The sequence below is a fragment of the Aspergillus tanneri genome (genome assembly GCF_003426965.1).
Source record: "Aspergillus tanneri strain NIH1004 chromosome Unknown AapTan_7_pilon_pilon_pilon, whole genome shotgun sequence".
Taxonomy (NCBI): Eukaryota; Fungi; Ascomycota; class Eurotiomycetes; order Eurotiales; family Aspergillaceae; genus Aspergillus; species Aspergillus tanneri.
Window position 1 is genome coordinate 736104 of NW_022984634.1, and position 27311 is coordinate 763414.

At 46.3% G+C, this 27311-nt stretch overlaps 6 protein-coding genes across 6 annotated transcripts; 2 read left to right on the forward strand and 4 right to left on the reverse strand.

Moving 5' to 3' along the window:
* Window positions 1–1242: 1242 nt before the first annotated feature.
* Window positions 1243–10251, reverse strand: ATNIH1004_006845 (Type I Polyketide synthases (Type I PKS); the record flags this gene model as incomplete). Its single annotated transcript, XM_033571472.1, has 9 exons — window positions 1243–1947; window positions 2791–4129; window positions 4182–8724; window positions 8778–8901; window positions 8949–9343; window positions 9396–9415; window positions 9470–9586; window positions 9637–9754; window positions 9810–10251. The coding sequence occupies 9 exons, from the start codon at window positions 10249–10251 to the stop codon at window positions 1243–1245; spliced, it is 7803 nt and encodes a 2600-aa protein (XP_033424787.1).
* Window positions 10252–11088: 837 nt separating this feature from the next.
* On the forward strand, window positions 11089–13034 carry ATNIH1004_006846 (class I adenylate-forming enzyme family protein; the record flags this gene model as incomplete). Its single annotated transcript, XM_033571473.1, has 5 exons — window positions 11089–11416; window positions 11467–12215; window positions 12270–12364; window positions 12420–12547; window positions 12598–13034. The coding sequence occupies 5 exons, from the start codon at window positions 11089–11091 to the stop codon at window positions 13032–13034; spliced, it is 1737 nt and encodes a 578-aa protein (XP_033424788.1).
* Window positions 13035–16103: 3069 nt separating this feature from the next.
* ATNIH1004_006847 (uncharacterized protein) lies at window positions 16104–16559 on the reverse strand (the record flags this gene model as incomplete). Its single annotated transcript, XM_033571474.1, has 1 exon — window positions 16104–16559. One exon carries the CDS (start codon window positions 16557–16559, stop codon window positions 16104–16106), a length of 456 nt encoding a protein of 151 aa, XP_033424789.1.
* A 1133-nt stretch (window positions 16560–17692) lies between these two features.
* On the reverse strand, window positions 17693–18115 carry ATNIH1004_006848 (uncharacterized protein; the record flags this gene model as incomplete). Its single annotated transcript, XM_033571475.1, has 2 exons — window positions 17693–17943; window positions 18010–18115. 2 exons carry the CDS (start codon window positions 18113–18115, stop codon window positions 17693–17695), a joined length of 357 nt encoding a protein of 118 aa, XP_033424790.1.
* A 2779-nt stretch (window positions 18116–20894) lies between these two features.
* On the forward strand, window positions 20895–23207 carry ATNIH1004_006849 (putative dynamin family GTPase; the record flags this gene model as incomplete). The annotated part of the gene is made up of 5 exons (XM_033571476.1): window positions 20895–21002; window positions 21052–21324; window positions 21376–21584; window positions 21658–21744; window positions 21902–23207. The coding sequence occupies 5 exons, from the start codon at window positions 20895–20897 to the stop codon at window positions 23205–23207; spliced, it is 1983 nt and encodes a 660-aa protein (XP_033424791.1).
* A 2443-nt stretch (window positions 23208–25650) lies between these two features.
* On the reverse strand, window positions 25651–27059 carry ATNIH1004_006850 (uncharacterized protein; the record flags this gene model as incomplete). The annotated part of the gene is made up of 6 exons (XM_033571477.1): window positions 25651–26003; window positions 26063–26379; window positions 26456–26618; window positions 26766–26790; window positions 26841–26878; window positions 26933–27059. The coding sequence occupies 6 exons, from the start codon at window positions 27057–27059 to the stop codon at window positions 25651–25653; spliced, it is 1023 nt and encodes a 340-aa protein (XP_033424792.1).
* Window positions 27060–27311: the final 252 nt, after the last annotated feature.

Consider the following 27311-nt stretch of genomic DNA (forward strand, 5'->3'; position numbering starts at 1 on the left):
TAATAAAGGCTCCTCTGCCTTATCTAAAGGCAGACCCCATAGATCCATGATCCATAAAAATAAATTGGTATAATATGACACCAGAACGGTGTTCAGAAGGTTCCAGATGGGGCGGGCCTAGCGCTAGCGAATCCCGAGCCTCTAAGCGAGCGCACAGACTGCACTAGCTCAGTGTTTCGCTAGCGCTAGGCCCTCCCCACAGAGGTGCTCGGGCCCGTGGATATATCAGTTCCTATGACTGTCAATCACACACGATTAGCCAATCAGAATTCTCTCTAGGGGGACATACCGCAGAGACCAATGCATGCAACTGCGCCGCACAATGTCTCAATAGAATTAATATATTATCGGCCTTACAGCAAATTTGTCCAATTATCTATGCAAGGAAGACTGAAAGAAAGAAAGAATAAATCCTTTCCCACCAGTCCGCAAGATAAAATAAGTGCCCCCAGTGGATTTGGCGGTTTTTACATGAAGTTGAAGGATTTCACAATCTTCGTGTTTTACTAGCCATGAAACCATATGGGATGGAGTCCAGGAGAAGATTTAATGTCTGAAAACAATTCTAACACTTCCTTTTCTAATTCTGGAAATGTGCTTGCATACTCAGAATGGTACCAAGTACCTCATTGAAATGGGGATATCGTCAACGTGCTAATGTTCTGCGAAGATTGGGAACGATATCATTGTATATCGTGTATTGATAATACGTCCCTTTGCCTGGTCCAATCTGTAGCGCAGCATTGAGACTTTACGGCACAAACTAGGGGCAAAGCGAGAGGCCCTAGATTCCATTACCTCGCCGTCAGTGACTGGAACAAAAGCAGGTGATTAAAGAAATCAAGACACACGAGCCAATGGCAACTTCCAAGTATAATGGTGGTAAACAGACCAGACTTGTGAACTTTAACCTTCCTTATAACGTACAGAGTATCAAATATTCCCCCTTTTTTTTTTCTTCCTTTCAATACTAGGTGCAAAACCACACTTTGTCTCAATCGAGAACGAACCTCGGTGATTTGAATATATTTCCAGTGTGTTAGGAAACATCAGAATGATTGTGGTGTCACTACAAGAGGCACTGATTAGAGGGCGCAATTTTCAGTTTGATTGAGCTAATATGAGTAACCGCAGGTATGCAGTATGCTATTTTGGACATTCTCATTTTTTTGGCAATTTATAAATTTAACACAAGTAGGACGCGGTAGTTATTTAGTGCATTTGATCACCCCGTTCATCCTTCTAACTGCCAACATTATGGTGCCTGACCAACGGAGGGCCGACCACATTGGGATTATCGTACGTATTTATCGATGCTGCGAACGAATACCCAGGCATGATCATAACGTCCTCAACTAAAACCGGTCTCACAACATTAAACATCTTTTCTTTGACAAATGTTCCCTCTATAGCCAACCCCAAACTCTTAAATATCCCTCGGGTAAATCCCCCAGGACCAGTAAAATTCACCACATCACCAAACGTATCCCCGGAAACATCGCCTCCTTGAGTTGCCTCACGCACAGCATCCACAATGTCGTCGATCACCCTCAATATATGTGGTGACCTGGGCGCCGCCACTATGGTCCATGTCGCAAACTGACGGACAATATCTTCATCGTAGCCCGCATCGAACTCCAATCCAACGACGAGACTAACCACATCCTTGAATCCCCTCGGGATCCAGTTGTTTATAGGCGTGTCTTCACACGAGACATTGGGATCGAACCAGATTCCGCCTTCAGCGAACAGTATTAGATAACGAAGAAAATCTGCTCTATGAATCGGGAGGGAGAGGGCGAGGTAAGTTTCGATAATATCAGGACGAAAGGCGAAGTTCTTTCTGATAAACCGCTCGCCTGACTGGTCGGTTATGATTTCGGATGCGTAGCTTGGGTTCTTCCGCAGACAATCGTCCATCCATTCTCGGGACTGGCTAGTCTTCCCCTGTGGGCCAACTTTGTACCATATCTTCTGTGGTATCTTGGGCTTGTAAGATGTGTATGACGATTCTCCTACTCCAGCTGGAAAGCGCGACAATATCGAGGTTCTGGTAGAGTGGGAGTACATAAAAAGCACAATGCACCAGAATGTGAGTGTACCGGCGATCGATAGCTTCGAAAGACAGCGTAGACGATTTGAAAGTAACATTGTTTAACTCTCTTGAGGGTAAATAGTTGCGGGAGAATTATGCTACACAAAGATGAAAAGAGGAAAGGGGCGGAGATAATATGGGTTCTGCCCTCAAAAAGACTGGCGCCAGTTCCGACCGTGGCAGCTTAATAGCAGTCATCATTCACACATCATTTCTAAAGCGAGATTACGGCAAGTCATTGACATGGATGAGAGTCAGGGATTGCTCAAATTTTGTTAGCGGGGTTTTGGAACTAAAAGACCTAAAAGACTCCCCTGCGTTAGCAACTACCGTTAGCCTATAACATCACCCACCTAACCGCAGGCGTAATTTTAATAACAGTTATAAAGGCTACAAATCTATTTTTCTCCCGCTCCTGCTTCAGCGCCGACAGATGTTCTTGTTAAGCACTAGATAAAGGCTAAGTTAGAGTACAATAATATCCATACACATAACGCCAAGGTGGGGAAGTTGAATTGCAGTGGGCCCCTAAATGAGCGTCGAATAGGTCAAAGAAACGTATAAATACTGGTAGCAACTTGTTAGTCCTGTCTAGGCATCTTTTTTACCCACTGGGAATAATTGTTGGATAGCCTCTCCTTTGAATCTTCGTCTGCCCTCCCTTCCCTCATCTATTCGCGTCGCAATTTATTTACCAAACGTTCCCCTAACATGATTAAACTATTGGCACTAAGTATATCGAACGTCGTTACTTTGGCGCCCATCTCAGCCTTGATCCAGTTTCGCAGTTCAACTGTTGACAACGAATCCAGTCCGTACACTGATAATGGTTGTCCTGGTTCAATCCATTGTTCGGCGCTCCTACGCAACATCTGCACCAGCCGAGCTGTAAGAATCTGCAGACACAACTCGAGGAGCTCTTCTGCTGTTGCTCCGGAGCAAACACGGGCGCGGAAGCTTTGCACTGCGGTACCAATGTCGTCGGTGCCGTTTCTTCCTGTTTCGGAGTCGGATGACACGTCATTGGCGATGAACAGCCCTTGGAAGCGCGGGTCAAATCGAAGGCCGGATTTTGCGGGATCTTGGGGGACCTTTAGTCCTGTAATTAGACGGCATGGACGCTTATGTTTTGGATGGTGGGAGTCCGAAGTGAGTGTCGTGAGGTATTGGTGCCGGAGAGAACAGTCCAATATACAATGCAGCACACGATCAGGTATGCCAATCAATTCGTTGGACGCCTGATGGCGTTGCAACAAGTCCTGCGACTCGGCGACAGCACCCACGTCTTCCACCACGCCTAGATTAACTGTTTGAGCAGCGAGACCCATCGATCGGCGATACACCGCAAAGGAATCCAAGAAGCTGTTTGCGGCCGAGTAGTTGGCTTGGCCTGGGCTTCCGACTACGCTGGAGATACTGGACAGCAGCAGGAAGAAATCAAGACGACGTCCATTTTCCACCGATACATGGTGAAGATTCCAAGTACCTTGCACCTTCCCCTCGATAGACTGGTGATATTCCTCGACCGTCATCATTTCGTAAGGCCGGTCCCGAAGTGCCATCACTCCTTGCACGATGCCTCCGATAGGGGCAGGAGCCGTCATAAATGCCCGTCGGACGTCGAGAATGCGCGACACATCGCCGCGGCAGATATGTACTTCGCACCCAAGCGATTGGCAATGTGCCATGACCTTCTGCGAGCGACTGTCGGTGCATCCGCTGCGGGACATGACGACCAAATGTCGGGCTCCGCGGTGCGCCAAATGCTTGGCCAGGCTGCCACAGAGGCCCTTGAGCCCACCGACAATAAAATATGCCAATCCATCATGGAAGGAGAGGTCTTTGCGTAGAGATCGCATAGGTACTTTCTGTTCTGCCATTTCGACTTCATCGCGGATAACAACTTTGCCTATGTGGCGGCCACTGCGTATATACGCGAAAGCTTCTGGGGTCTGGGTCATGGAGAAGGTTGTAATTGGGGCGATAGGCCGGATGTGATTTTCGGCTTGAAGTGCGAAGATGCGCTTTAGGAGGCTGGAAACACTTATTAGCTTGAGAGCAACGATTTGGCTGTCGGCAAACTTACCCTGGCACTTTCTGTAGCAACTCCCCATGTGAGAGGTCCACTGCGCGAAATGAACAGCCTCGATCGAAAGGCTCCATAGATAGGTAATTGCGCTGGACAATGTCTCTTTTGCCAAGTTCAACCATAATTCCACCATCTGAGCAGATCCGCCAGGTGGCATCTAGCAGGTCACCCGTGAGGGAGTTTACAATAACGTCGATGCCCTTGCCATTTGTGGCTTTCATAATCTCGGCTGCGAATTTCGGGCATCGCGATGAGGACATGTGCTCATATGGGATTCCAAATGTTTTGTGTAGAAACGAGCGCTTCTCTTCTGTGCTAACTGTCACGTAAATGTCTGCGCCAATATACTGGGCCAGCTGTATGCAGGCAATGCCCACACCGCCGGCGGCAGAGTGGATAAGCACAGTTTGGCCACGACGGAGATTACCCATATCACACAAGGCGTAAAGAGCAGTACAGAATACAACCGGTATGGTAGCTGCCTCTTCGTAGGACATTACATCAGGAATAGTGTGTGTGAATTCCAAGGGAACGTGGATGCGGTTGGCCACTGCCCCTTTAGCCATGAACACCACTCGGTTGTCTATTATGCTGTGATCGACGTGCGCTGAAACACGACGAATAATTCCAGAGCCCTCCAGGCCCAGTAAATATTCGTTTTCTGGTACTATGCCCATGGCGACTGCCACATCTTTGAAATTCAATCCGACTGCCTTGACCTCAATTTCCACATGGCCTTCCGGAGGAGGATCGTTTGACACTTCAGCAAAGTGTAATCCGTCCAACGTGCCTATTTTTTCAGCCCTAAGTTGCGTCATGGCTTCGTTGCTCGACAGACATTTTATAACGGGTTCCTTCATCCAAGATTTAACTTCATGGTTCAAAGGGCAGTACGGGACGATACGGTGGACGTGCAGGATGCCGTTGTATTCAACGTACTCGCTGTCAGAAATCCACCTGTCTTGCGGACGCTGAAGTTGCCCCAGAACCACAGCTATACAATGCGCCAGGTGTGAATCATCGAGACTGTGCATATCTAAGGTCATCGCAGTCGCGTTGGGATCCTCAGAGCGAATGGATCGTAATAATCCAACAACAAGGGCGTTGTCAGGTTTAGGTGCTGACATCTGGCCGCCTTGCGTTACCCAGAGAAGCTTACAACTGCGGGTGACTAGCCGACGAAGACAAAGCCACTGTACTTTGGAGACGTGCGTTAATACTGGTTCAAATTTCTCGTCGATAATGAGAACTGTGGCCCCTGCTGGAACATCTTCGCTAGGACATTTATGTTCAATGACGTGCCATCCTTTTTGTTCCAGGTATTTCTGAGTTACAAGTGGAAAACGGGTGGTCTCTTCGAAATAAACCACATGGAGTTCCTTCTCTGTCGCTGATAGACCACCAGAGGGGGAACATAAGAGGACCTTGCTCTGCTGATGTGGAACTGATAGAACTTTTGAAAACGCGAGCTCTTTAATCTTGCCCCCTAAAGAATATCTGGGGGCGATAACGCGGCCAGGAGCCGAATGGTCAATCACTATAACGTGTCCGTCGGGTGATACCAGGCCCCTTACAGCATCTACAACCAACGATGACTTATTAGTCAACGGTGAGATGCCTTTGAGGATGACCAGGTCGAATATGTCCTCCTCCGCAAAGCCTAATCGGCTGCCCTCACGATCGATGACGCCAAAAGAACAATTTGTTTTGTCCTCATATAAGCCCTTAATATCGGTAATAAGTACTTCATCGAGCGCCTTGAAGCAGTATTGTTGGTGAGCTGCACCAGAAACTTGCAGAAATTCGAGCCAAAGACTATACAGGCCACCTGAGTCAAGGTCGACCTCGAGTACTTTCAGGGAGGGTTTCTTGTGTACGGCTAACTCTAGCAATAGTGGGATCATCTCGCGATGACCATAACTGAGCTTGTTTATTGACTCCTGGCTCAGTGTGCTGATGTCTGGCTTTATTATATCCTGTGTCAGAGTGTGTCGAGACAAAGGGTCAATCCCAAGATCAATTTGGTGATTGGATAACCCTGTCACCCGGATGAGCAGGGCACCACTGGTTGGATCGTAGACAGAAACGTTTCCTAAGTAGCTTTTCCCAGTATCCTTACGCCCGCGCCCAGAATACTTGCACGAGGCTACTGCCATACCGACGTGATGTCGAGCTTGATTAGGATTGATGACCATGTCGTCCACCATAGCCGGAATGAGAACCTCACACACCTTACTACTGTCCGCAAAAAAGCTAGGCATAGTAGCTCGGAAGGCACCGTCCAGCGCTGCGGGATGAAAGGGATACGAAGACTGGGGTTCATAGGCTGAAGGAGGATCGGTTAGTGTAATAAGGGAGCGAGCATACCGTTTCCCAGCGCGTGCTTCGACTTGTTCCAAAATATGGAACGCTGGCCCATAATTGTATCCGAGCTCCGCGCAGGCCTTTGTCCATAGATGCCCCGGAGATGAGTGCTGTAGAGGAGTAATATCTGTCTCGGAAGCATGATCCATGATAGGCTCTTGAAGGCAGATCATTCCGCTAGCGTGCGTCGTAGTAACGTTTTCTCGTGAGGACGATACAGTGAACTCGTACCAGGTTCGGTTTGCTCCAGAGGAAGGGTTCATCGCCAGATAGATGACTGAGTCTACCTCGTCATCCAGGACTAATGCTATATCGAAGCGTATATTGCGTAACCGGTATCCCAGTTCGTGGGAGGTGGCGGCAATATCCGGTTGCTGCATGCAACTTACCTGATACATTGCCTCAACAGCCATTGCGATGTATCCGGACGCAGGGAAGACAACGTCTGAACCAATTTTATGGTCACGAAGCCATGGGAGATGGGCGAGATTCAAGGTTTTCTTGAATGTTGGATTAGACCACGGTGTTCCAAGGATCTTACTTCCGATCAGGTCATGGTGAGTGAATGGCTTAAAGCGCCAGTCCTTACTTGCTTGGCTCTCATGCCAGTATTGTGTTGAGTGGTTCCAGCAATAATTTGGCAGATCAATGACTACCAATGGCGGAGAGTGCTGCGTGTCCTCGTTCACTTTCTCAAGGTTTATCGGTAGGCCGGCAAGAAATAGTTCACCCGCAATAGCAAGAGTTGAATGAGTGGAGGCTGCGTCCCGATGCAGCGCAGCATGGTACGTGGTACTGGTTGCTGCACCGCAGAGGTTGCTCTGAATTTGAGAAATGGGGCCTTTGAGAGCCCCGCTTGGGCCAATCTCGATCAAGAAGTCTACCGAGTCTTTCGTAGATAACATGGTACGAATAGCGTCCGCGAAGCGCACCGGAGAGGTCATGTTTGTTTTCCAGTACGTGATATCTGGAGGTGTTTCTTGTTTGCAGCCAGTCACCGATGAGACCATTGTCACGGAATTCGATGCGGGGAATTGGCGAGATTGTGAGGGAAGGTCACGACTTAACAGCCTCTCATAAACTTCGCCAATGTCATGCATATAGTTGGAATGATATGCCAGGTCTACTTGTAGCATACGAGCGAAGACACCGTCCTTGGTAAGTCTCTCTTTAAGTTGCTCCAGTGCACTGGCTACACCTGACAAAGTCACGCTGGTGGGACTATTGTAACAAGCGATCTGTACCTCTCCAAATTCAGAAAGATAGGGCAAAATTTTCTCTGCGCCTAAGCCCACAGCAAGCATTCCTAGAGGAGCACTGTCATTCTGTCGTCCCTCGTGGGCGGCTAGGCCGCGGTGGTATGCAATAATTATAGCTTCTGCGTCAGTAACGTAGCCAGCAGCATACGCTGCAGCAATCTCTCCAGACGAGTGACCGACAACGCTCTTAGGTGAGATGCGCCAGCTTCCGAGTACTACGATAAGAGCCATCTGTAAGGCTGTGACTAGTGGCTGACTAAACTCAGGTTTGCGAGTATGTTCGGGCGTGCGAGGCTGAATTAATTCGTCGTACAAGGACCAACTCGGCGGATCTGGGAGGGCTTGAAGGATGATATCTAAATTTTCAACGCACATCCTCGCTGCAGGAAACGCTTCAAGAAGCTCTCGGCCCATTTCTGGCCATTGCGCTCCTTGTCCAGTGAACACAAATCCCAATCTTGGAGGATAGATGTTTCTCTTCCCATACACGACAGACGCAAAGTTGAGATTATGTGACTGCTTGGTGATAAGGTACCCTCTGTGGAAGAGATGGCTTCTGCGCATATTCAAAGTATACGCTACGTCCCGCAGCTTGGCGTGAACATTGGGATCACCGAAGTGCTGGGAAATCCTTTCAATATATCTCTTGAGAGACCTTTCGTCGTTCGCTGAAAAGCAGAGTATATAGGACTGGTGACAGTTATGATCATCGGCTGGTATACTATTTTCAACCGCAGGGTCATAAGAACTAGTATGCACTGGGCGGTAGCCGTCAATCAATGCTTTCGGCTCTTCTAAGATAACATGCGAATTGCTGCCGCCGAAGCCGAAGTTGTTGACCCCTACCCGCCGAAAGGGCATGTTGGGAAAGGGTATCGCATTCTTCTGAACCTTTAACCTGAGCGCTTGGAAGTCAACTGACTATCATTAGTGTAACCGAAGACAGCCTTTTGAGTAAATCAGCACTTACTTTTAGGGCTCGGGTTTTCGAATGTCGGGTTCCCCGGAATCTGTCCAGTTTCCAGGACCATGATAGCTTTTATCAGGCCAGATAGCCCTGCCGCAGTCTCTGAATGCCCTATGTTGCTTTTAATCTGCAACACATGTCAGTAACTGAAATCAGGTGAGAGCTTCGTCATACTGAGCCAATATGTAGCGGCTTATCGAATGGTCGAGAGGCCGAAAAGACCGATGAAATGCCCCTCGCTTCGACCGGATCTCCCGCCAATGTTCCTGTTCCATGGCATTCCAGGTACCCAGTGAGGGAATAGTCCGTAATGTTAGCATTTGAGTATGCCATTTGGATAGCAGCTGCCTGCGCTTCAGCACTGGGCGAGGCGATTCCCGGAGTACGGCCATTGTGATTGCTGGCGGTTCCCCGAATAACAGCTCGGATTGGATCGCCATCTTGAATAGCATCGTCGAAACGCTTTAGGATTACGGCGCTGATGCCCTCCGCTTTGACGTATCCGTCGGCTTTGGCATCGAATGTATGACACCGTCCGGTTGGTGAATGTGTGTTTTTGATAGGCCCGGCTATATTAAGTGAGCAGCAGGCCAAGGGAAGACGTGATTCGAATCCACATACAATCGCATCCATACCCAGGGCTGGGCTTTTATGAGCAAATGATACTTTTCGGCGATGGGATAATATTCACTTACTCCAGGACTAGGTTCGAAGCAGCTACGATGGCACCATTGATTTCACCTGTGTGAAGGAATTTACATGCGATTTCCAATGCCACTATAGAGCTGGAGCAGGCCGTATCAACTGGCATACTAGGAAAATGTCAGTAAAGTAGGAGCTCGCAGGAAAAGGCATGAGCTACCTGGGGCCTTTTATATCGAGGAAGTGACTGATCCGATTGCTCAGCATCGCCCCTGAACAGCCAATGCCCACATTGCTTGGCGAAGAATCCGGATCGCGTGCGAGTAGTTCCCGATGATCTAGATCAGTGTGAATGAGCGCCATGCAACTGGAGGATAAAGAAAGAGTCCAAACCTCCAGTATATCCTCCCACGAAGCACCCATATTTCTCCCCTGCCAACGACTCCAACGCAAGCCCCGCATGTTCCAGTCCTTCATAAATAACCTCGAGCAATATTCTCTGCTGTGGATCCATTGAAATTGCTTCCTGTGGTGAAATATTAAAGAATGATGCATCGAACACTGCTGGGTTTACTGATTCCATGAACATCGCTCCCGAAGATCTTAATGTCCCCGGTTTGTCAGACCCATCGTAGAAGGCCTTGATATTAAATCGCGATTTGGGGACCTCCGTCCATGCTACCTCTCCTCGCATCAGAAACTCCCACAGCTTCCTAGGTGAATTACTATGTCCCGGTAGCCGGCAAGCCATGCCAAGTACGGCTATTGGTTTTTGGATAAATCGATTCGATTCTGTCACCATGTCGAAGTCCGATACTCCCGGTACCGACTCCATGGTGGAAATCTGTTGCCAGATATTGAGCTCCGATTAGAGCAATTAGAGTGATTAGAGTGCTGTAGGTTAGATGTACAAGTATTAAACACAATCACTGGCGTTAGCAAGCACTGCACCAGTACCACTCATGCCACCCAACTTTGTCAGTCTTGTCTGAGGGTTCGGCATCGGCAGATGCCCTATACATGCCATATTTATATTAATACTGTCGCAGAGAGCCGCTTCTATTTCCGTTAAGGATTACCACTTGCAATGTAACCATACTGCATTCATGTCAGTACTGTATCCAAGGACCCACCCTTATTTCAATCATGAATCACCACTTACTTTCTAGCTATGCCGTATTCATGTCAGTACAGACCTTAGCGTTCAATTCCATTAACTAGCCTAATAATTTATCATACTTGGTACTTTGATATTTGGAGAACTTCAAAGCGACCTACCCGTTACAGCACTGATTACGAATGCGGAAAAATAATCATCTGTGGTGCGAGGGAGATTTTATTGGCATCTGTGGTTCCACATCAGTTGTCGCAATTAATTTCAATTGATCCTAACTTGTGTCTGTGGCTGAATTGTACAGTAAAAGAACCGCCGCTGATGTAAAGTGTTGCAGTAGCATTCACGCTACAGTCAATCATCCGATACGGTAGGTAGGGTCACATTTGTTGCGAATTTGAACTATTGCCACTGGCGGAGTTATGGTGAGCGATCTCGGGAACGTACATAAGGAATACGATCCCTGCCTGCTATATATATGCCATCTTTCCTAGTCCACCAGTATTGGCTAGTTACCCTGGCGTCTTATTTCTGCTTCAATTGACGGTGTACACGCAAATGGCTGATTGGAAACACCACATACAATCTACACACCAGGCTTTTCCAAATGATCCTATATTCACTCGACTTCGCCGGTTCTCTGTAGAGAGACGTGGTGAGGTATTCCAAGATGATTATGGTATCAAGGCAAGCTATAACAACTTGATCAGCGATATCACTCATTTGCGCCAGGTACTGCGAGAGCAGCTTTCCAATGGTTCATTAAATGAGAAGGGCTTGTTACAACAGCATGCTACGTCTATCGGCTATCTAGGACTCAGCGGATACAACTTCATTACAAGCTTTCTGGCTATTGCTGCCCTGGGAGGCATATGTGTGCCATTGGGTAAGCCAAGAAGAATATGGTTTTCCAGAATACTAACAAGTCACTCATAGCGGCGACAAGTCTTCTTCCAGAAGAAGCTTTATACTACTTGAATAAGTGCAATGCAACCTGTGTCTTGGTAGAAGCCAGCACCTTTGACAAAGCGGTGGAGATTAAAGATTATGCCCGGGCCCAGGCTGATCAAAAATTGAACATAGTTTTAGTCACGAGGGCAGACTCTGGCTCAAATAACCACCCTATATTGCAAATAGATGATGAGCTGACATTCTCCCCAACGATTGGATGTCTGGTTCTCTTTACATCTGGGACAACCTGCCAACCGAAGGGTGTTTTGTTGCCCCGCCAGTTATTCTATTACAAGGAGGGTACTGTCTGTAATCCAGCCGATCTGTATCTGTCTTCAACTTCCATACATTGGATAAGTGGTGCAGAGGGTCTCTTATACAGTGTACTGAATGGGGAGAGACTCCGTATTATGAAGAGCCAAGCTGAGCCTGTGAGGTTTTGGGAAATCTTGGCGAAGGGAAAAGTGACGAGAATGAGCGTGTCGCCAACTCTTTTGAGAGCATTAATGGAATACTACAAGGAAAATATTCAAAACCTTCCACACCGTTATAGTGAAAAATATATTAGAGGGGCTCAAAACTTGCAAACGCTCTGGACAGGTGGTTCTGTGCTTAGCCCTATCACCCGAAAGTTCTTTACAGATCTAATAAACGTTCCTATCAGAAATGGATACGGGTCAACTGAAATGGGCGGAGCTGTAATGGCCACGCCAGCTGGTTCTAACTTTGTGGACGTGTGTGCCTGACTCTAATCAACTCCCCTGGATTTCTTTCTAATTGTTATCTAGGGTTCTATTGGTACACCCTTTCCAGGGGTGATAGTCAAGCTTTCTAACGGTGACCATGGAGAAATCTTAGTCAAAAACCCCAAAGCATTCATTCAGTAAGGGAGCTCTATTTTCGTATTATTTCTACATAGGAGCTTGCTTACGCGCTAGACAAAGATATATCAACGACGATGCAGCCACACGGGCCGCATTTGATTCTGAAGGGTTCTACAAAACCGGTGACTATGCCCACCGTGTCGGGGAAAGCTATTTCTTTGATGGTAGGGTCTCATGCGACTGTGCGTTTAATCTCCTATACTGGGACTTATCAGAGGTTGACAAACGCAAGGGGTCCGGTTCCATGAGTACACGATTTCTGTCCTAGAGCTTGAGCAGTGTTTGATGGATCTTCCATATGTCTCTGAAGCTTATGTTCTTCCCGTTGCAGATTATGAGGCAGGTGGATTGGTAGCCGCACTTGTTCGAATCCAAAAACCGAATACTGGTGAAGAAAGACATCAGTTTAACCTTCGGAGAATCCGTGAAGACCTCGCTGCTGCCAACATGGTTTCATACAAACTCCCTACACTTTTACGGATTCTCAAAAATAAGGAACAGGTTCTTTTAACGGCCTCAGGTAAAGTGTTAAAAAAGGAATGTCTCCGAAGGTACTTTAATATATCTGGATATTTACCGGATCAATATGCCGTGGATGGCGTGGAGTACTGGGGAAACAAACTAGACATGACCGCCTCGACTCGCCTGTTCGATTGGGGAGGCATATAATATGCTTCTCAGTGGCAATGGTATGGCTACAGAATAGGATGTCGTTGACTATACATCAATAGGTCTTCAGCGGTTGTTGTTGGAAGGCGGAGAGTTATAAGTAACTATATCTATGCTTATGTGTGTCTAGTTACATCGTACTCGTGCAGCCTTGCATTCAGGCCTTGAATTGTACTATTTCCCCGTCTCCTTGCCATAAGGGAGAAGTTTATCTCCATTGTGATTCCATTCTGGTATAAATGATGTGTCGGCGATGGGAATCAGCCTGTTTTCAGAAGTGAACTATAATATAAATTTCATTCAATATAAACAACTCAAGGGGCTTCGCGTGCGACAGCACGCATCACCTTTGTTTACGAGGACAAGAACTTTTATTTTCCCACTTGCATGCGAAAGGGTCCAAATCACATCTTGACCGAAGCCTTGTTTCGTTGCCATTGTGACTCTGACTTGCCTAACAGCCCCTGGGTCTTTGATTATGCTGTCATTGAAGAAACAATATTATGAGTGGAGGCTCTTGTTCTCATGGAAGAATAACTGCCTGATGCGCCTTGCTTTAATCTCGAACCACCCACATCCTCGCAACGGTAGGACACATCCACTGTGACGTGTCCCGACTTTAATCTCGATATAGTCCTCATATCTTTTCGCAAACCTTATAGCCCTTCTTAAGCAATCAAGTAAGAGTTGTCCAATTGATTGTGCGGTAACATCATAATCCCTAGAACCTGAGTACCATATAATTTTGTGCAATTCCATTATGCTTTCCAACGATATGTACGTCTCTAAAATGAGCACCAATTAGGGCAGGATTGCCCGTCCAGATCTGTTAACTTGCGAAGCCAGTCCTCTTTTCAAAGATTAACGATCATAGTCCTTGTACCTCTTTTCACTTGCTTATGGGGGAGACATGAAAGGCTGCTTGAGGGTTTGGAGCTGAATGAGGTGGAAGGTGGCGGATTACAAGATCAATTAGTTCACGCGGAAATTCTAAAAGCGACATAGTCCTGGGGAAATGATCTCCACCACAGAATAAAAAAATGGTGGCTTCTTTTGGCGATTATATATAATGCTGGGCCACTATCCGGATACGATCGCAGTATGTGTGTGGCTGTGGAAGGACAATATGCATTGGAAATGAAGTAGAAAGCAAAAACCTCAAATCATGTACCTACTGTTGCGATAAAACGAGTGCGTCAGAAGCGGTCTCGCGCTGCGGGACTCAACAACGCAATAATAAGGAGAGATAAAAATCAACGACTGAGTCTAAGTCATCAAGATTGTAATTATGCTAATTTAAGTGCTAGATCTTTTCCTGTTGTTCGACACAATCAAAGGGAATTGTTTTGTTCCTCCTCAGTTTTGCCCTTTTTAGTTGGTAGTGCTGAGCTTTACCACTACGTCACTGCCAAAAAGGCGCAAATCGAAAACCGTCCAGAAATCGAGCTCAGCATGCTATATAGCTAATCAGATTCGTGATACGCTTAGCTGGCAGGTAGGACGTGCCTTAGTTGTATAGATGCTGAGCTGCCTGATATGCTGGGCAGCCTAAGATTAGAAAGTTATCTTGATTTATGTGATTATTCTACAGACTATATACTAATTTAGGTGCTTAATAATATCTAGTTCTTGTTTCTCTGTCGAGCTTCAACCATTTATCCGCGTATACAATGCGCCTCTCATGCAATTACTGCTCGTCTCGTATTCTCTATGATACCGAGGTCTTCCTGGCTCATCTTCACGCAGGGGAAGGATATACCCCCCCACCCCCCAGGACCGAAGAAGATGAAGAGCGTGAGCTTCCCTATTGGTTAATGACGATGTTTTCATCGGCTACCTTATTAGGGAATTCCTCCTCCGCTCTGGTTCCTGCTTTGGTCATCCAAGCATGCTTTTCTTATTCCTACATGTCACCTTTCAGCCGCGAAATACAACCATGGGGAAACTTGGGGAGCGGCCGGGACAGAGGATCATAGTGACCGTTCTGAATATTTTCAGTGCACTTATACCTTGGCAGTGTGACCTGAATCTAGCTTAACAATGTTTACTAGTCAAGCCGATTTCGATAATAGCTTAAATGCTCTGAATTCGAATGGTATGTACGCTTATCTCTAAGATTAACCAAATTTACTGCTCATGAGTGGAGAAATATGGATGGAAGGTTTAAAAACGCACTTCGTAATGGTTAGGTGTTGGAATAGACAATTGGCTAATGTCTATTCACCCGTCGGTCACTGATCTACTAATTCAGCACCAAAATACCCTATAATATTAAGCAATTGGACAATCAATTATCTAATTAAAAAGATAGTAAGAGAGTATATATAAATTCCTATGCCTATTCGACTGTAGCTTCTGCTTTGAGTAGAGCCTCTGCTGACAGAAGCACCTGCTATGGGCAAAAGTCTTACCAAACTAGCTTCGTAAGGTCCAATCAGCCATCATAGTCGAGTACTATACCGACATGGAGATGACAACCTAATGGAGTAAGATTTTTACTGTTACCGTCGGCTATCAAATGACGAGTTGCGATGCCGAACGTCCAAGTAGAATCTTTCTTACATAGTTCACGGTAAAAACTCAACCTTAAACAAAAATAATAATATAAAAAGGGCACCGTAAGACACATGTATCTTGCATAGAATATTATAGTATGTAGAGGCCTTAATATCTGTGCCACTCGACAGATATCCATTACGTTGAACGCCTTTGTATACACACCTATCGCTTCAACTGGGCTTAATTTGGAGCGAAAATATTACAAATAGTACAGTACTTAAGATGCTTTTGTATTCTCATGACAGTCTGGGAAAACCAAGTACACTGGCAAAAACCTATACAAAGGAATGTGAGTACGAGCCACCAAACTCATTTCCTTCCTTAATACTAATGACATGACCAGGATCCCAGCTTCTCCAATTTTGATAGAACAAGGAAATGTGAAAGCCGTAAACCGGAGTCACCACAGCTGCTAGACCATCTGAACGACCATAGCTGCGCAGCCTACATTTGTCAGCCTTTATGTGATCGACAATGACATTCGCCATGCTTGCATTAACCATACCTTTTTTAAGTGTTGAAGAATACCTTGATGTTATCCAGAACTTCCCCGGCACCGTGAATCGGATCTCTGCCTTCAGCTCGAGTCCATTCACCATTCCCAAGGAGCCTTCCTCGGAGTACGTTTGCTTTACCTCCCTTTCCACCAACTTCATAGTGGCGGTTCTGGTTTGTGTCAAACTCGATCCCGTCGACATATCCTACATTGTCTCCTGCGCGGATGGTCATGGAAGTTATAATTTCATCCCGGTCGAACTCGAACGGTCTATAAATATTGGGGTTCTTGTGGCCGACAAGCGGGCCCTGATAGCCATCATCCCAGGTGAATTGTAATCCATTAACGACATCATAGCCATCCCAGCTCCGTCCCCAGGCGTCAATTCTCTTTATTTTGCGTTGTCCATTTTCTGCATTGTAGTAGCTACCTCCAAAGCCACCATATGGCCCGTCTTCAACTTGTGGCATGATGTATTATGTAGATGCTCGGTGATATGGGGAACTATGGGGAACAAAGTGCTTAGTTGAGAGGTTCGAGATCGTCTTCTAAGTACAAGATCGTAGGTGTTGAGATATAAAGTACTGGTATACTTAGCGAATCTTGCTCCATTATATAGATCCCAGTGGATGGATGGATTGAAGTACTACCACCCGGAACCATCGGGACTTTAGCGCAGCATGTCTATGACACACATCAAGCATACAGTTCTCCAAATCATATTGACCTTTTTACTCCAACATTGTCTGCAACACTATATGGATAGTGTATTAGGCGTCATGATGATCTTCCCAATGATGTCACTGGCGCAAATGTAAATGGAGCCAGATCCATGATATAGACGAATTTAGAGACTAACCACTTTATCTAAGTCTAGACCTCAGAGGGACGCTTTATTTCAATAAACATTGTTACTCAGGTGGCTTCTAGACTACATCTGTATAATAAAGACACAGTTAGAGCCTTCCTATAAACTGGTGGTAAACTCTACTATATGTTAGGCTGGTCTGTTACTTTTGAGCAACCTCGGAATAACAGATCACGGGCGACAATACATTGACTATTTGTTGCCATTTTCAGAAACAGCCGTTTCCGACAGTACTCTCGTTATACAATTAGACATTGTTTGATGTCATGGACTAGTCATAGGATTTCCATGGACCCAAGAACCAGAGATGTAGTGTGTCCGGAAACCTTCCGCAATTGTTCAGTTCCACGTACCATGGAAACCGGTATGTTACAGATTATAGGGCACTTTATGACCTGTGGAGAGAGTTTGATGTAAATTAATTATTCTATTCTTGGAATATGTTTCCGCAGGGTAATTTTGAATGGGCCTACTATGGAATGTGACATCTAGTTCTAATGTCACAATCGGAGCCCATCTTTACGTTTGCCGTTACTAAGCTCGCCTTTGGAGGATTGTTGCCACAAAAGCAAAACTCAGTGAAGTCCTTCAAGTAATCTATTCTTGGCTATAGTATTCCTCGGTGTAAGAATCACTGGTTCCCATCGCAAGTCTGGCAATCGAGGTTCCGGCAATTTCCGCGGTCAGCTCACAAAGTATGTACTTCTTTCTTTCCCCCTCTCTGTCCTTCATCTCCTAGTCCTTCGCTAACCCTGTCAGCTGGACGGCGCCGCCATCTTCCCTGCTGCCGGCCACATGAGTCTGGCCATTGAGGCGTTGAACCAAGTATTCGACGCCGAGGCCGCCTTCATCGACAGCGTGACGCTGCGTGACGTTCGCATCCAGACGGCCCTGGTCATCGACGCCATTGGAAACTTGCTTTCCTATTAACATGAATGACACCCAGTCTGCCGCCACTGAAGCGGTTGTTGATAATGGATTGGCACCTAGCACGTGCCGCGTCAATCATTCCGGTCTGAACCTCTTCATCAGCTCTTTATGCACGTCCGAACACGAGTGCATCCACACCGACTGCGCTCTCCGAGCCCTATCCTGCGGCGCAATGATCACGGACCCGCAGTACTCGATCACTTCGTCCAAGATCTGGCCTTTGGCCATTGAAGATTGTCCCTTCAGCGCTATCAGGCCGCCATGGAGTGTTTGCCGATAAATCAACCTCCATACAGTTGCACCTGTCAGACTTGGTCTTCGCTTGCTCGACAAGCTGGCACAAGTCGTTATCCAGTCACTGACTATCCCGGTAAACGGGAACTGTATCCATGCTGAAGGGTTACCGCACTGCAGCTCTCAGAGACTTATTTCGGTAATGGTATGTTTTTGGATCCGGCTACTGATCCAATGTCAGCCTTTAGAAAGAGTAGTGGATATTATTCTTGCGCGTTGATACTGCATTGAAGGGGGATTTTCTGCTCACAGCAATCAGTCCCACGGATGGCGCTGTCCAAAGTTTAAGAGGTCATCCCTACCTCTGGGAATACCGTATGATATACGGTTATCTCCATAACTGGGTTGCTGTACAACTTCTTTTGTTGATGCAGTTTGACTAATAATAGTCAAGCAACCCCGATCTGACCGTTTCTTTTTTTCATCTCGTCCGACCAGTAGATAACAACGATCATCCCCAACCAGGAGGCAAGAAAAACCCATTTTCATTCTGGCACATGTAGGAAGACGAAACAAGCGGTCTTACAACTCTATTCCTAGATGTCCATTATATCAACGTGCATAATATGACCAAGACGTAAGATGCTTATGTGGTGCAGCCAAGGCAGGGATCGCGCTATATAAGACGAATAGAAATGACCTCATGACAGGTCTGGCCTAAAGGCTGTATCTATGTACGCTACACTATCAGCTAATCTCCCCACGGACGGTTACTCGATGACTGAGTGGCTGCAGCCAGCCCATTCTAGTTGCTGTCCTTTCTTTCCCTTTTTTTTTTTTTTTTTTTTTTGCTGTTGTGGGGTTTTAGTTAGCTTTATTATTCTGTTGACTAATTCAAGTTACCTATAAGCAATTTATTTTTTTTTCAACTTTATTATAATCTGGTTGTTCAGATCACATATAGTTACTACGTGATAGAGCGAAAAATAACATATTTTCTCGTGACGATTAAAGGCACATATTATTTTATCCACTTAATTGTTTTACAGATCCAGGATTGTAAATTTAAAATAAGCACGGTGCTGATTCTGGGATTCTGAAATATATATTGTATTCATAACTCATTATTTATAGCCTTGTAATACGATTCCCTACCCTCACCTATCTTGTTGATCTGCAATGGGATGACGTGGAAAGGTCTTAAGACTCACATTGCTTTTTTCTACCTCTGTTTTGTCCATCGCATATACGAGCGTTCTCCCAGCTTGAGGAAGGAACTCAGGCTTCAGCTTCCGTATCTATCTGATCCTAATTTGGAGTATCGTTGAATGCCATTCCTATTGCTCTACTGATTGATCCCTCTGTTCCACCCGACACTCCCTTCTATTTCAGCCTTTGAGACTCTTATAATTTTAGGTGTTCATAGAAGAAGTTTTTCAGTTATATCAAAAGTACCAAATTTCAGAGATAGTATTTACCAATCTAATTTAATCTATACCTAAAGGACCCCGTTCAGGAGTTTCCATGCAGAGAATATTAAAAAAGGTATAGCATTGTACGTTTATCTGACACTAGTTTTTACCACATGAACCCTTTATATGTGGAGATTTTGGGCCTTACTCTTTCTGTTTTCGGCCCGACTTAGTGCTGATTTTTGCCTTCATGATTGATGCGGGAGCGTGGGGCACGAGGAGGATTTTCTTTGTTAGTATTCAATAGCTTCCGGTATGGTGACGAGGCGTTTGAACGGTCGGCAGGTCCGGGCGATTTTTAAAGAAAACGCGACGCATTTGCGCCCAGCCCTCCCCAGACGTAACCCGTTCAACGTGGGACTTCACAGACTTTGGTAACCAGGTGGAGTTGACTGAACAGTTGCTCATGAGCGCACGAAACAGCGGCGTTTTCCACAACATCTTCCGCGGGAATTTACAATCCAGCCACATGCACCTGGTAGATCATCATTAGATCACAATTTCATTCGATGTCGAGTTCGGCCCGAGGCGAAGATGATCAGAAGCTCCTCTCTCTGGCCCCTTCTCCCAAGTCCGTTAGCTCACATTTGAAACGATAGGTGGTGCAGTCACTACCACAGAACGTTTAAACACATTATCTACAGAGCAGTATATCAGACAGAACAGCCAGCAATCGAGGGCCAACATTATTGACGGCTTTCAATAATGAAAATATGTTTATTGTACCTAACTTCTTAACCCTAAAGCACCTTCCGGGCTTGAAGCGGACGTAGTCACCCTATCAAACAGTTTTTATGAGACTTGATTTAAAAAAAGTACAACGGCACGGTTAGCAGAGCCTGTATCTAAGTTTAAAAGGTCTTTTATAGCAAACAATATTGGAGGATATGCAGCTAAAATGGACTTGCAGCTCTGATCGGGCTGTTTTTCCCCCGGTCGAAATGACCGACTTCCTGTTCTCGTAGAATCTCCACAATAAATCCTCTACTCTTTAGATCAACAAGGAGCGCTTCATTCGCGTCACATGCCTCGACACGCTTCATTCGCAGATCGAATAGGAATGGAGTTGTCATGACTCGCAGGATGGCCAAGAGTGGTGGTCCTTCGATGCAACTGCGCCGCATCGCATATGGGACCCCACATAGTCATGGTAGCACTGCCCTGATCATTCCACAGCTAAATCTATCCCCGGATGGAGTTGGATAGATATAAATTGTGGTTACTGGGTCAGAATATCAGTTGAGCAAATCACACAACTTCCAATCTTTATACGTTTCGAGCGCGCCTCAACATTCAATATTATGAGAAAGCGGATCCGTCACTTCATCGGGCGCGAGAGCTCGGAGCAGCTCGCTTTCATCGACGAGCTGCACGCGTTGGGTCTGAGTAACGACGTCGAGCTACCCGAGGTAGGTCCTTCAGACTGGAATAACATATCTCTCTAACATCGCCGATCAGCTGGTCGTGCTGGGCGACCAAAACACTGGCAAGAGCTCCGTACTTCAAGCCATCACCGAGATCAACTTTCCGGTCAAGGACACCATGTGCACGCGTTTCCCGATTCGGATCTCGTTCAGACAGACCCCGGCCTCCAAGAAACCGACCGTTAAGGTTACGCTGATCCCCGGCCTATTGTCGGAGAAAGATGACGCACTTGTTAGCCGCGCCGCGAATTTTAGCTTCGAGAAGGAGGAGCTTACTGAGGATGTGATGGCAGAGATCATACGTGAGGTACGAGCATTCTGTCGGTGGTCAGTTATTTCTCGGAGCTCATACAGTCAGGCCACGGAATGCATTTTCCCCGGTCAGACCCCGGCCAAGCAGACCACTCTTAGCGATACTACCCTAAGCATCGAGCGCTCCGGCACCGAAGAGATGCACTGGACAATTGTCGACCTCCCTGGCTTGATCCGCAAGGGCAAGCCGCAGGACGTTGCCACTGCAGAAGGCCTGGCTCGCCGGTACCTGGAAAACGAGAGAAATATTGTCCTGTATGAGTGTCAACCATTTGCTGATTGAAAAAGTCGAAGCTGACCTTGTTCAGGGTTGTTGTTGACAACGTAGACGTCCAACGTCACAAGAGCTTGGAGTTGGTCGAGCAAATACCAGGGTTGCAGAGCCGCTGTATTGGGATCTTGACGAAGTGCGATTGTAAGCAGGAAAGCTCTGAACAATGGGTATACCATACCTCCATATAAATCTCAATACGATCTGCGCCTCGCTAACAATCATAGATGGTCAATCTACTACGGAATGATCTGCCGACAGTCCCGCACCTCGATCATGGCTGGTTTGGGCTCCGAAACAGGCAGCCCAAAGAGATGAATGTCTCCGACAAAGAACGAGATGAACTGGAAAGGAAGGAGTTCGGCAAATCAGCGTGGGAAGGCGTAGCTCACGATCGAGCTGGCATCAAGTCTTTGATGGACTATGTCGACAAAGAGCGTCGGACCCAACTGCAAAAAGGGATACCCCTTATCGTGGACGAAATTCGGCAGAAGCTTCAAGAATGCGAGAACGATCTCAAAAAATCTGGAGAAGCACGAAACACCCCGCGGGCGCAGCGGTACTACGTTCTCCAATTTTGCAACGAGATGCAGAAAATGGCCGAATCCACCCTCCGCGGCGAAAAGCGAGATATCCCATCGAACGACCCGAACATCATGCTTCGCTACAAACTCCAACGCCGACTAGATCAATTCGCCGCGGATATTGTAGATATCAAAAATATGGCGATTTACCCGACCAAGTTTGAGAATGATTTACACTATCTCAGCGTGGAATGCCCCAATTCACAGGCCTGGGAGGAAATGCTGAGAACTGCAAATGTAGGGCTATACGCAGAAATTTATAAGGAAGCCGAGATTTGCCGAGGTAGGAGCCTGCCAGGAAATGTCCACCCAGACGTGGAGGAAAAGATTTTTCGAAAACTCTCATCCCACTGGGAGCGCATCGCCAGGGCTTTTGTTAAGGATGCCAAAGACTGCGTCAAGGACTGCTATGACCTCCTTCTTCGCATTGCCATACCAAACAGCAAAGTGCGTCTCGAGGTGAGCCGCATTGTAGGAAAACGACTGGAAGAGTGGAACACGGATACGGACCTAGCCCTCCAAGCCCTCATAGAGGACAACCAATCTCGTCCATTGATCACGACGAATCCTATTCTTCTAGAACAGACAAAAGCTGCAGACTGGCAACGCGACCAGATTTTACTCAGGGGCTCAACACGGAACAAGCCAACATCCACCAACCCGGCCGTGGAGAAGGAGGGGAAAGGGGATGCTTCGTCTGAAAACCACCAGAATCAACGTTTCGTGTCAACCATGCTCAGCCAGGTTCTCTTTGTCGCGGCTAGACTCAGCGCATACCACGATATCGCAGTGTACCGATTTGTGGACAACGTTGCCATGCAGGTGGTCGAACGACACGTGTTGGGCCCGAAATGCCCAATGCGCACTGTCTCCGCCGACATCTTCGCCCAGCTCGACGACAGCGAGCTGAACACGGTAGCCGGAGAGGATGAAGCGGATTCCCGAGCTCGAATGCGACTCGAGAGGGCACGTGACCGATATAGACAGGCAATGGAGAAGTGGGATCGACTGAGGGTTCTCTGATAGGTATCAGGTCTTCCTGTTTTTGCAACTTGAATAGGAAAACCATGGAAATGTTTAGGACACCCATGGTATGAGAGGATTGTGGAATACAGCTTTGAGGGAATAATGAAGGACTTTTCCGCCTAACTGACAAAGTATACTGTTGCCGCAAGTAGCCATTAATAGGCGGAATTGTGGTTGGGTCTGAAGCCTACACAGTCTTTGTACCGCTATTCTTACCAGCGTCATTAAGTGTGGTTGGTATCTTAGTTTTATTGCCCCAATCTTAATCAATAGGAGGGAGCAACGTAGCCTGTAGAAGAGGTCACTTCTGCCTCTCCTTTATCACAAACTCCACCTTAACCTCACTGTGATAGAGTATGGTTACATTCAGGGTGAATTCGAGCGGATTAAGGAGGCCCCTACAAGATCCACACAAATTTACAAATAATGACATAGAATCGCTCGCGGAAGGGTCGAAATTCTGAAAAATAGAGGAAAAATAATGGATCCCAAGAAAACAAGGAGAACATGCCTACAAAGTATAGAATCTAAGAATTGCAGAGAAAACCATAAAATTTCGCGATCATGATGCTATAATTTATCATAGCTTATATATGGATTCGGGCGCCGATCGCAGGCTGAATCCCCTTATACAACATCTGGACCTTTTGACTGTTACGCAATTTTAAAGGCAAAAATGCTAGATCTGCAGTATGCAAACCTGGCAGGCTATAAAAGATATTTGAATCTGTAAACGCCCTAATATATTAACCAGCCTATAAAAATGAAACATATTAAGTCTAACTGGCAAGTCTAATCCGTAAATAAAAATCACAATTCATAGACGTTAATTCATATATGGTTAAATTGCAAAACTCTAGTAGAACCACCATGCTTATATCGAATAATTCACTACGACTTTCGGCTTTTTCTTAACCGAAATGTCTCCCTGCCCAATTCTCTTAAAACTGGAGTTGACATTTAGGAATCTTTTTGATTAAGCTACTAGCTGCTTAAACAAACCGCCGAAACAGAGGTTTAAAATACTGCTGCTCGTCTCCACCATCTGTAAAAGCCATGCCTGACACTGAAGCCTCAATTCGCACATCCTGGTGATTCTTCCCTGTAAAAAGCATTACCCTGAGCCTACGTCCAACGAATAGAGTCTCCGTATTTGTACCGGATTAATAAACTTCACTCGGATTTGTTCACGGGAAGTGTGCTCCCGCAAGAGTTCCTCGAAATCAGCACGAAGACGTCAGATTAATTCTCGAAATATCTTACCCACACTCGCTCACTCACTGTTCAGTGATCCATCCATCCATCTGAAGCAAAAACAGATGGCAAAAAACATACAACAGCCGGGATTCGCTGGTGGTCACCCACCCAACTACTAACCGGCCGGCGTGTGACTTAAGTACGGCTGAGCGGACGGGAAGCCCTGTTTTCCACACCCTGTGGTCGTATGTGATTGAAGGGACATATATATGATTTATGTATATGCCTAGGAGAAAGCACTGGCATGTGAATATGTTGGAGCATATTGTCACGGCACGAGACTAGGCCAACAACTGTATTGCATTTTGACGAAGACATCGCTTGAAGAACACGTAAACAGAGCGACGCGAGGTCGGAGCTATACTATCTACAGACTGTGAGGCCGAGACAGTAAACGGGCTCCAGCCCCTTACACTTAACCAGTTACTAACTAGTTAACAAGCAGTTAAGAGGTAATTAATAACTGGTTATCAAGTGATTATAATTTTAAAGGTAAACGTAATAAATGCAAACCTGATCTATGCATCTAAATTTTTAACATCTGAGCTCTTATTCTGACCAATATAGGCAATATCGCTTGTAGTACTCATCTTAGAATGAAAACTAGTTAATAACTGTCGACCATAGAAATACGTGTATCCGCAAGTATCGATCCTCGATAGAATTAGGTCTCTGATTCAACTAAACTGCCAAAACATCTCGCGTTTATAAAGGGCGAGGTAAACAAAAGAATGTAAACTAACTAATATAGGAAATATAAGCGATCCGATGATGTTTATCATCAACAACATGTGACCGAGAATGGTGCTGAATAATCAATATTACCATGCTTGTCGACAATAACTAGTTACAAAGTACTTAATGTTTGTAATTTTTCAGGTTTCTGCCTTGTGTGGGATAGGGAGATGTAAAGTAATGAAAGATTTAGGTCACGCAAAGTGGATTACAGAGCTGTTGGTGTAAGGTCACATGACATACAAAGGCGGTTAGGCTAGTTGCGCGAGGTCCGCGAAGTAGATATAACATCACCCTATTTTTATAGTTAATTCCCCCTCTTATTTTCTAAAATCTTGCTTATCCCGTAATTGATATTCTTCCTGTACCAATCAACCTAGGCCCCAACACAGACATCGTATCCCAGCCAAAGAGACTTGCAAGAAGAGCCAACGAAAGGATTCCAGGATCAAAACTGCTTTACAGTAATGGAGTATTTCTGCTCAATTGTCCAACAGCTATCACCCTTGGCAACTTTATGCCACTTTTTGCAAGTACCAATGGTGTCCGGCATCGGCTGAGCCGTCTTCGTAGCGACACAGAAGTAATATCCAAGCTGTAGGTGGGCGCATGATTTGCCCACAGCAGGGTTCCAGGCATAGAACTGGTCGGATGTGAGGTATGTGTATTTGTCATGAACAATGGACCAGCAGTTGTCGCCGGCCACAGCCTTATGGCACTTAACGCAGTCTAGGGTGATGCCGTCTTGGGTGGGAGATGGGCCTGTGGAGTCAGTTGCGGTGGTGGTTGGGGATAATGAACCTGAACTCAGTGGTTATTGCGACTGTTTTCGGATAGTATAGAAGGGGAAAAAATCATACCAGAGACGCCAACACAAACATAATAGCTAGAGATAAGTGTTCTGCAATCTGGACCAACAGCTGGGTTCCAGCGGTAGAATGTAGACAGACCAATGCCATACTCCGAAGCGATCTCGGGACGGGTGTCACCACGCTTCACAAAATAATACTTATTACAGTCTTTTGCAATTCCAGACTGTTGTGGGATGTTTGGGGTAGTGGTGGTCGCCGCCGTGGTGGTTGCAGGATCAGCTGTTGCGACGGTGGTAGAAGACGCAGCGACTCCAATGCAGACGTAATAGCCAGCCTGGAGTCCTGAGCAGTCGGACTTGACGGAACTGGGGCATTGGATTAATTAGCACCGTGTATCTATAGGTATGTTTGTAAGATAGGTAGGTGGTAGATAATCCTTACGGATTCCATTCATAGAATTGATCCAATGTAAAGTTACCATAATAGCTTGCTATGTCGTAGCAGATATCATTCACCTGGACCTTGTAGAAGGCGTTACAGGTAGAGATTAGGCCGCTCTGGGTTGGCGAGGGGGTATTTCCTGAATTATTCGTGGTGGTTGAGGCTGCAGTTGCTGTTGTCACAATTATAGTCGGTGCTTTTGTTGTTCCTGCTGCAGTGGTCGTTACACTGTGGGTGGTAGTCTTCTTGGAAGTAATAGGTTTGGTGGCTGGAGCCTCTATACAATAACTCCAGCCCACAGTCAACTTACAGTCAGTTGATGACAAGGATGGATTCTAAAGTCTGTGGTTAGCAATGTCAATGGATTGGTGTTCTCTTCGCTTACCCAGTTCACCAACTGGGCGATAGTGATGCCAAAGTAATCTACTAAAGATGCACATGTATCACCCGTAATAATAGAGTTGGCCCAGTATGTACAGCTGCTGGAGACATTCGGGTCTGTAGTCCCGGTGGAAGAGCCTCCGTTGGTCCAGCGTTTCTCGATGGCGGCAGCATTAACCACGCCTAGCAGGAGGGCAGGGGATAGGAGCTGAAGCAAGATCATAGTAATTGTCTATTTCCCTGCTCAAATTCAACGTTGGCGACACAGTCTGTTCATGAGTGAGTAATGTTGAGCTTTATATATATCACTGTGTGGATACTGCCCGGAGTCTTCTGCTCTAAGGCACTAGTAGAAGGTATGCACCTGACACTACCCACCACCGGCTTCGGCTTCCTACGCTCCGAATGATTTTTCTACTATCTAGCGCCAGAAGGCTCATACGAATACCTATCTCCAATTCCACTGGCGCATGGC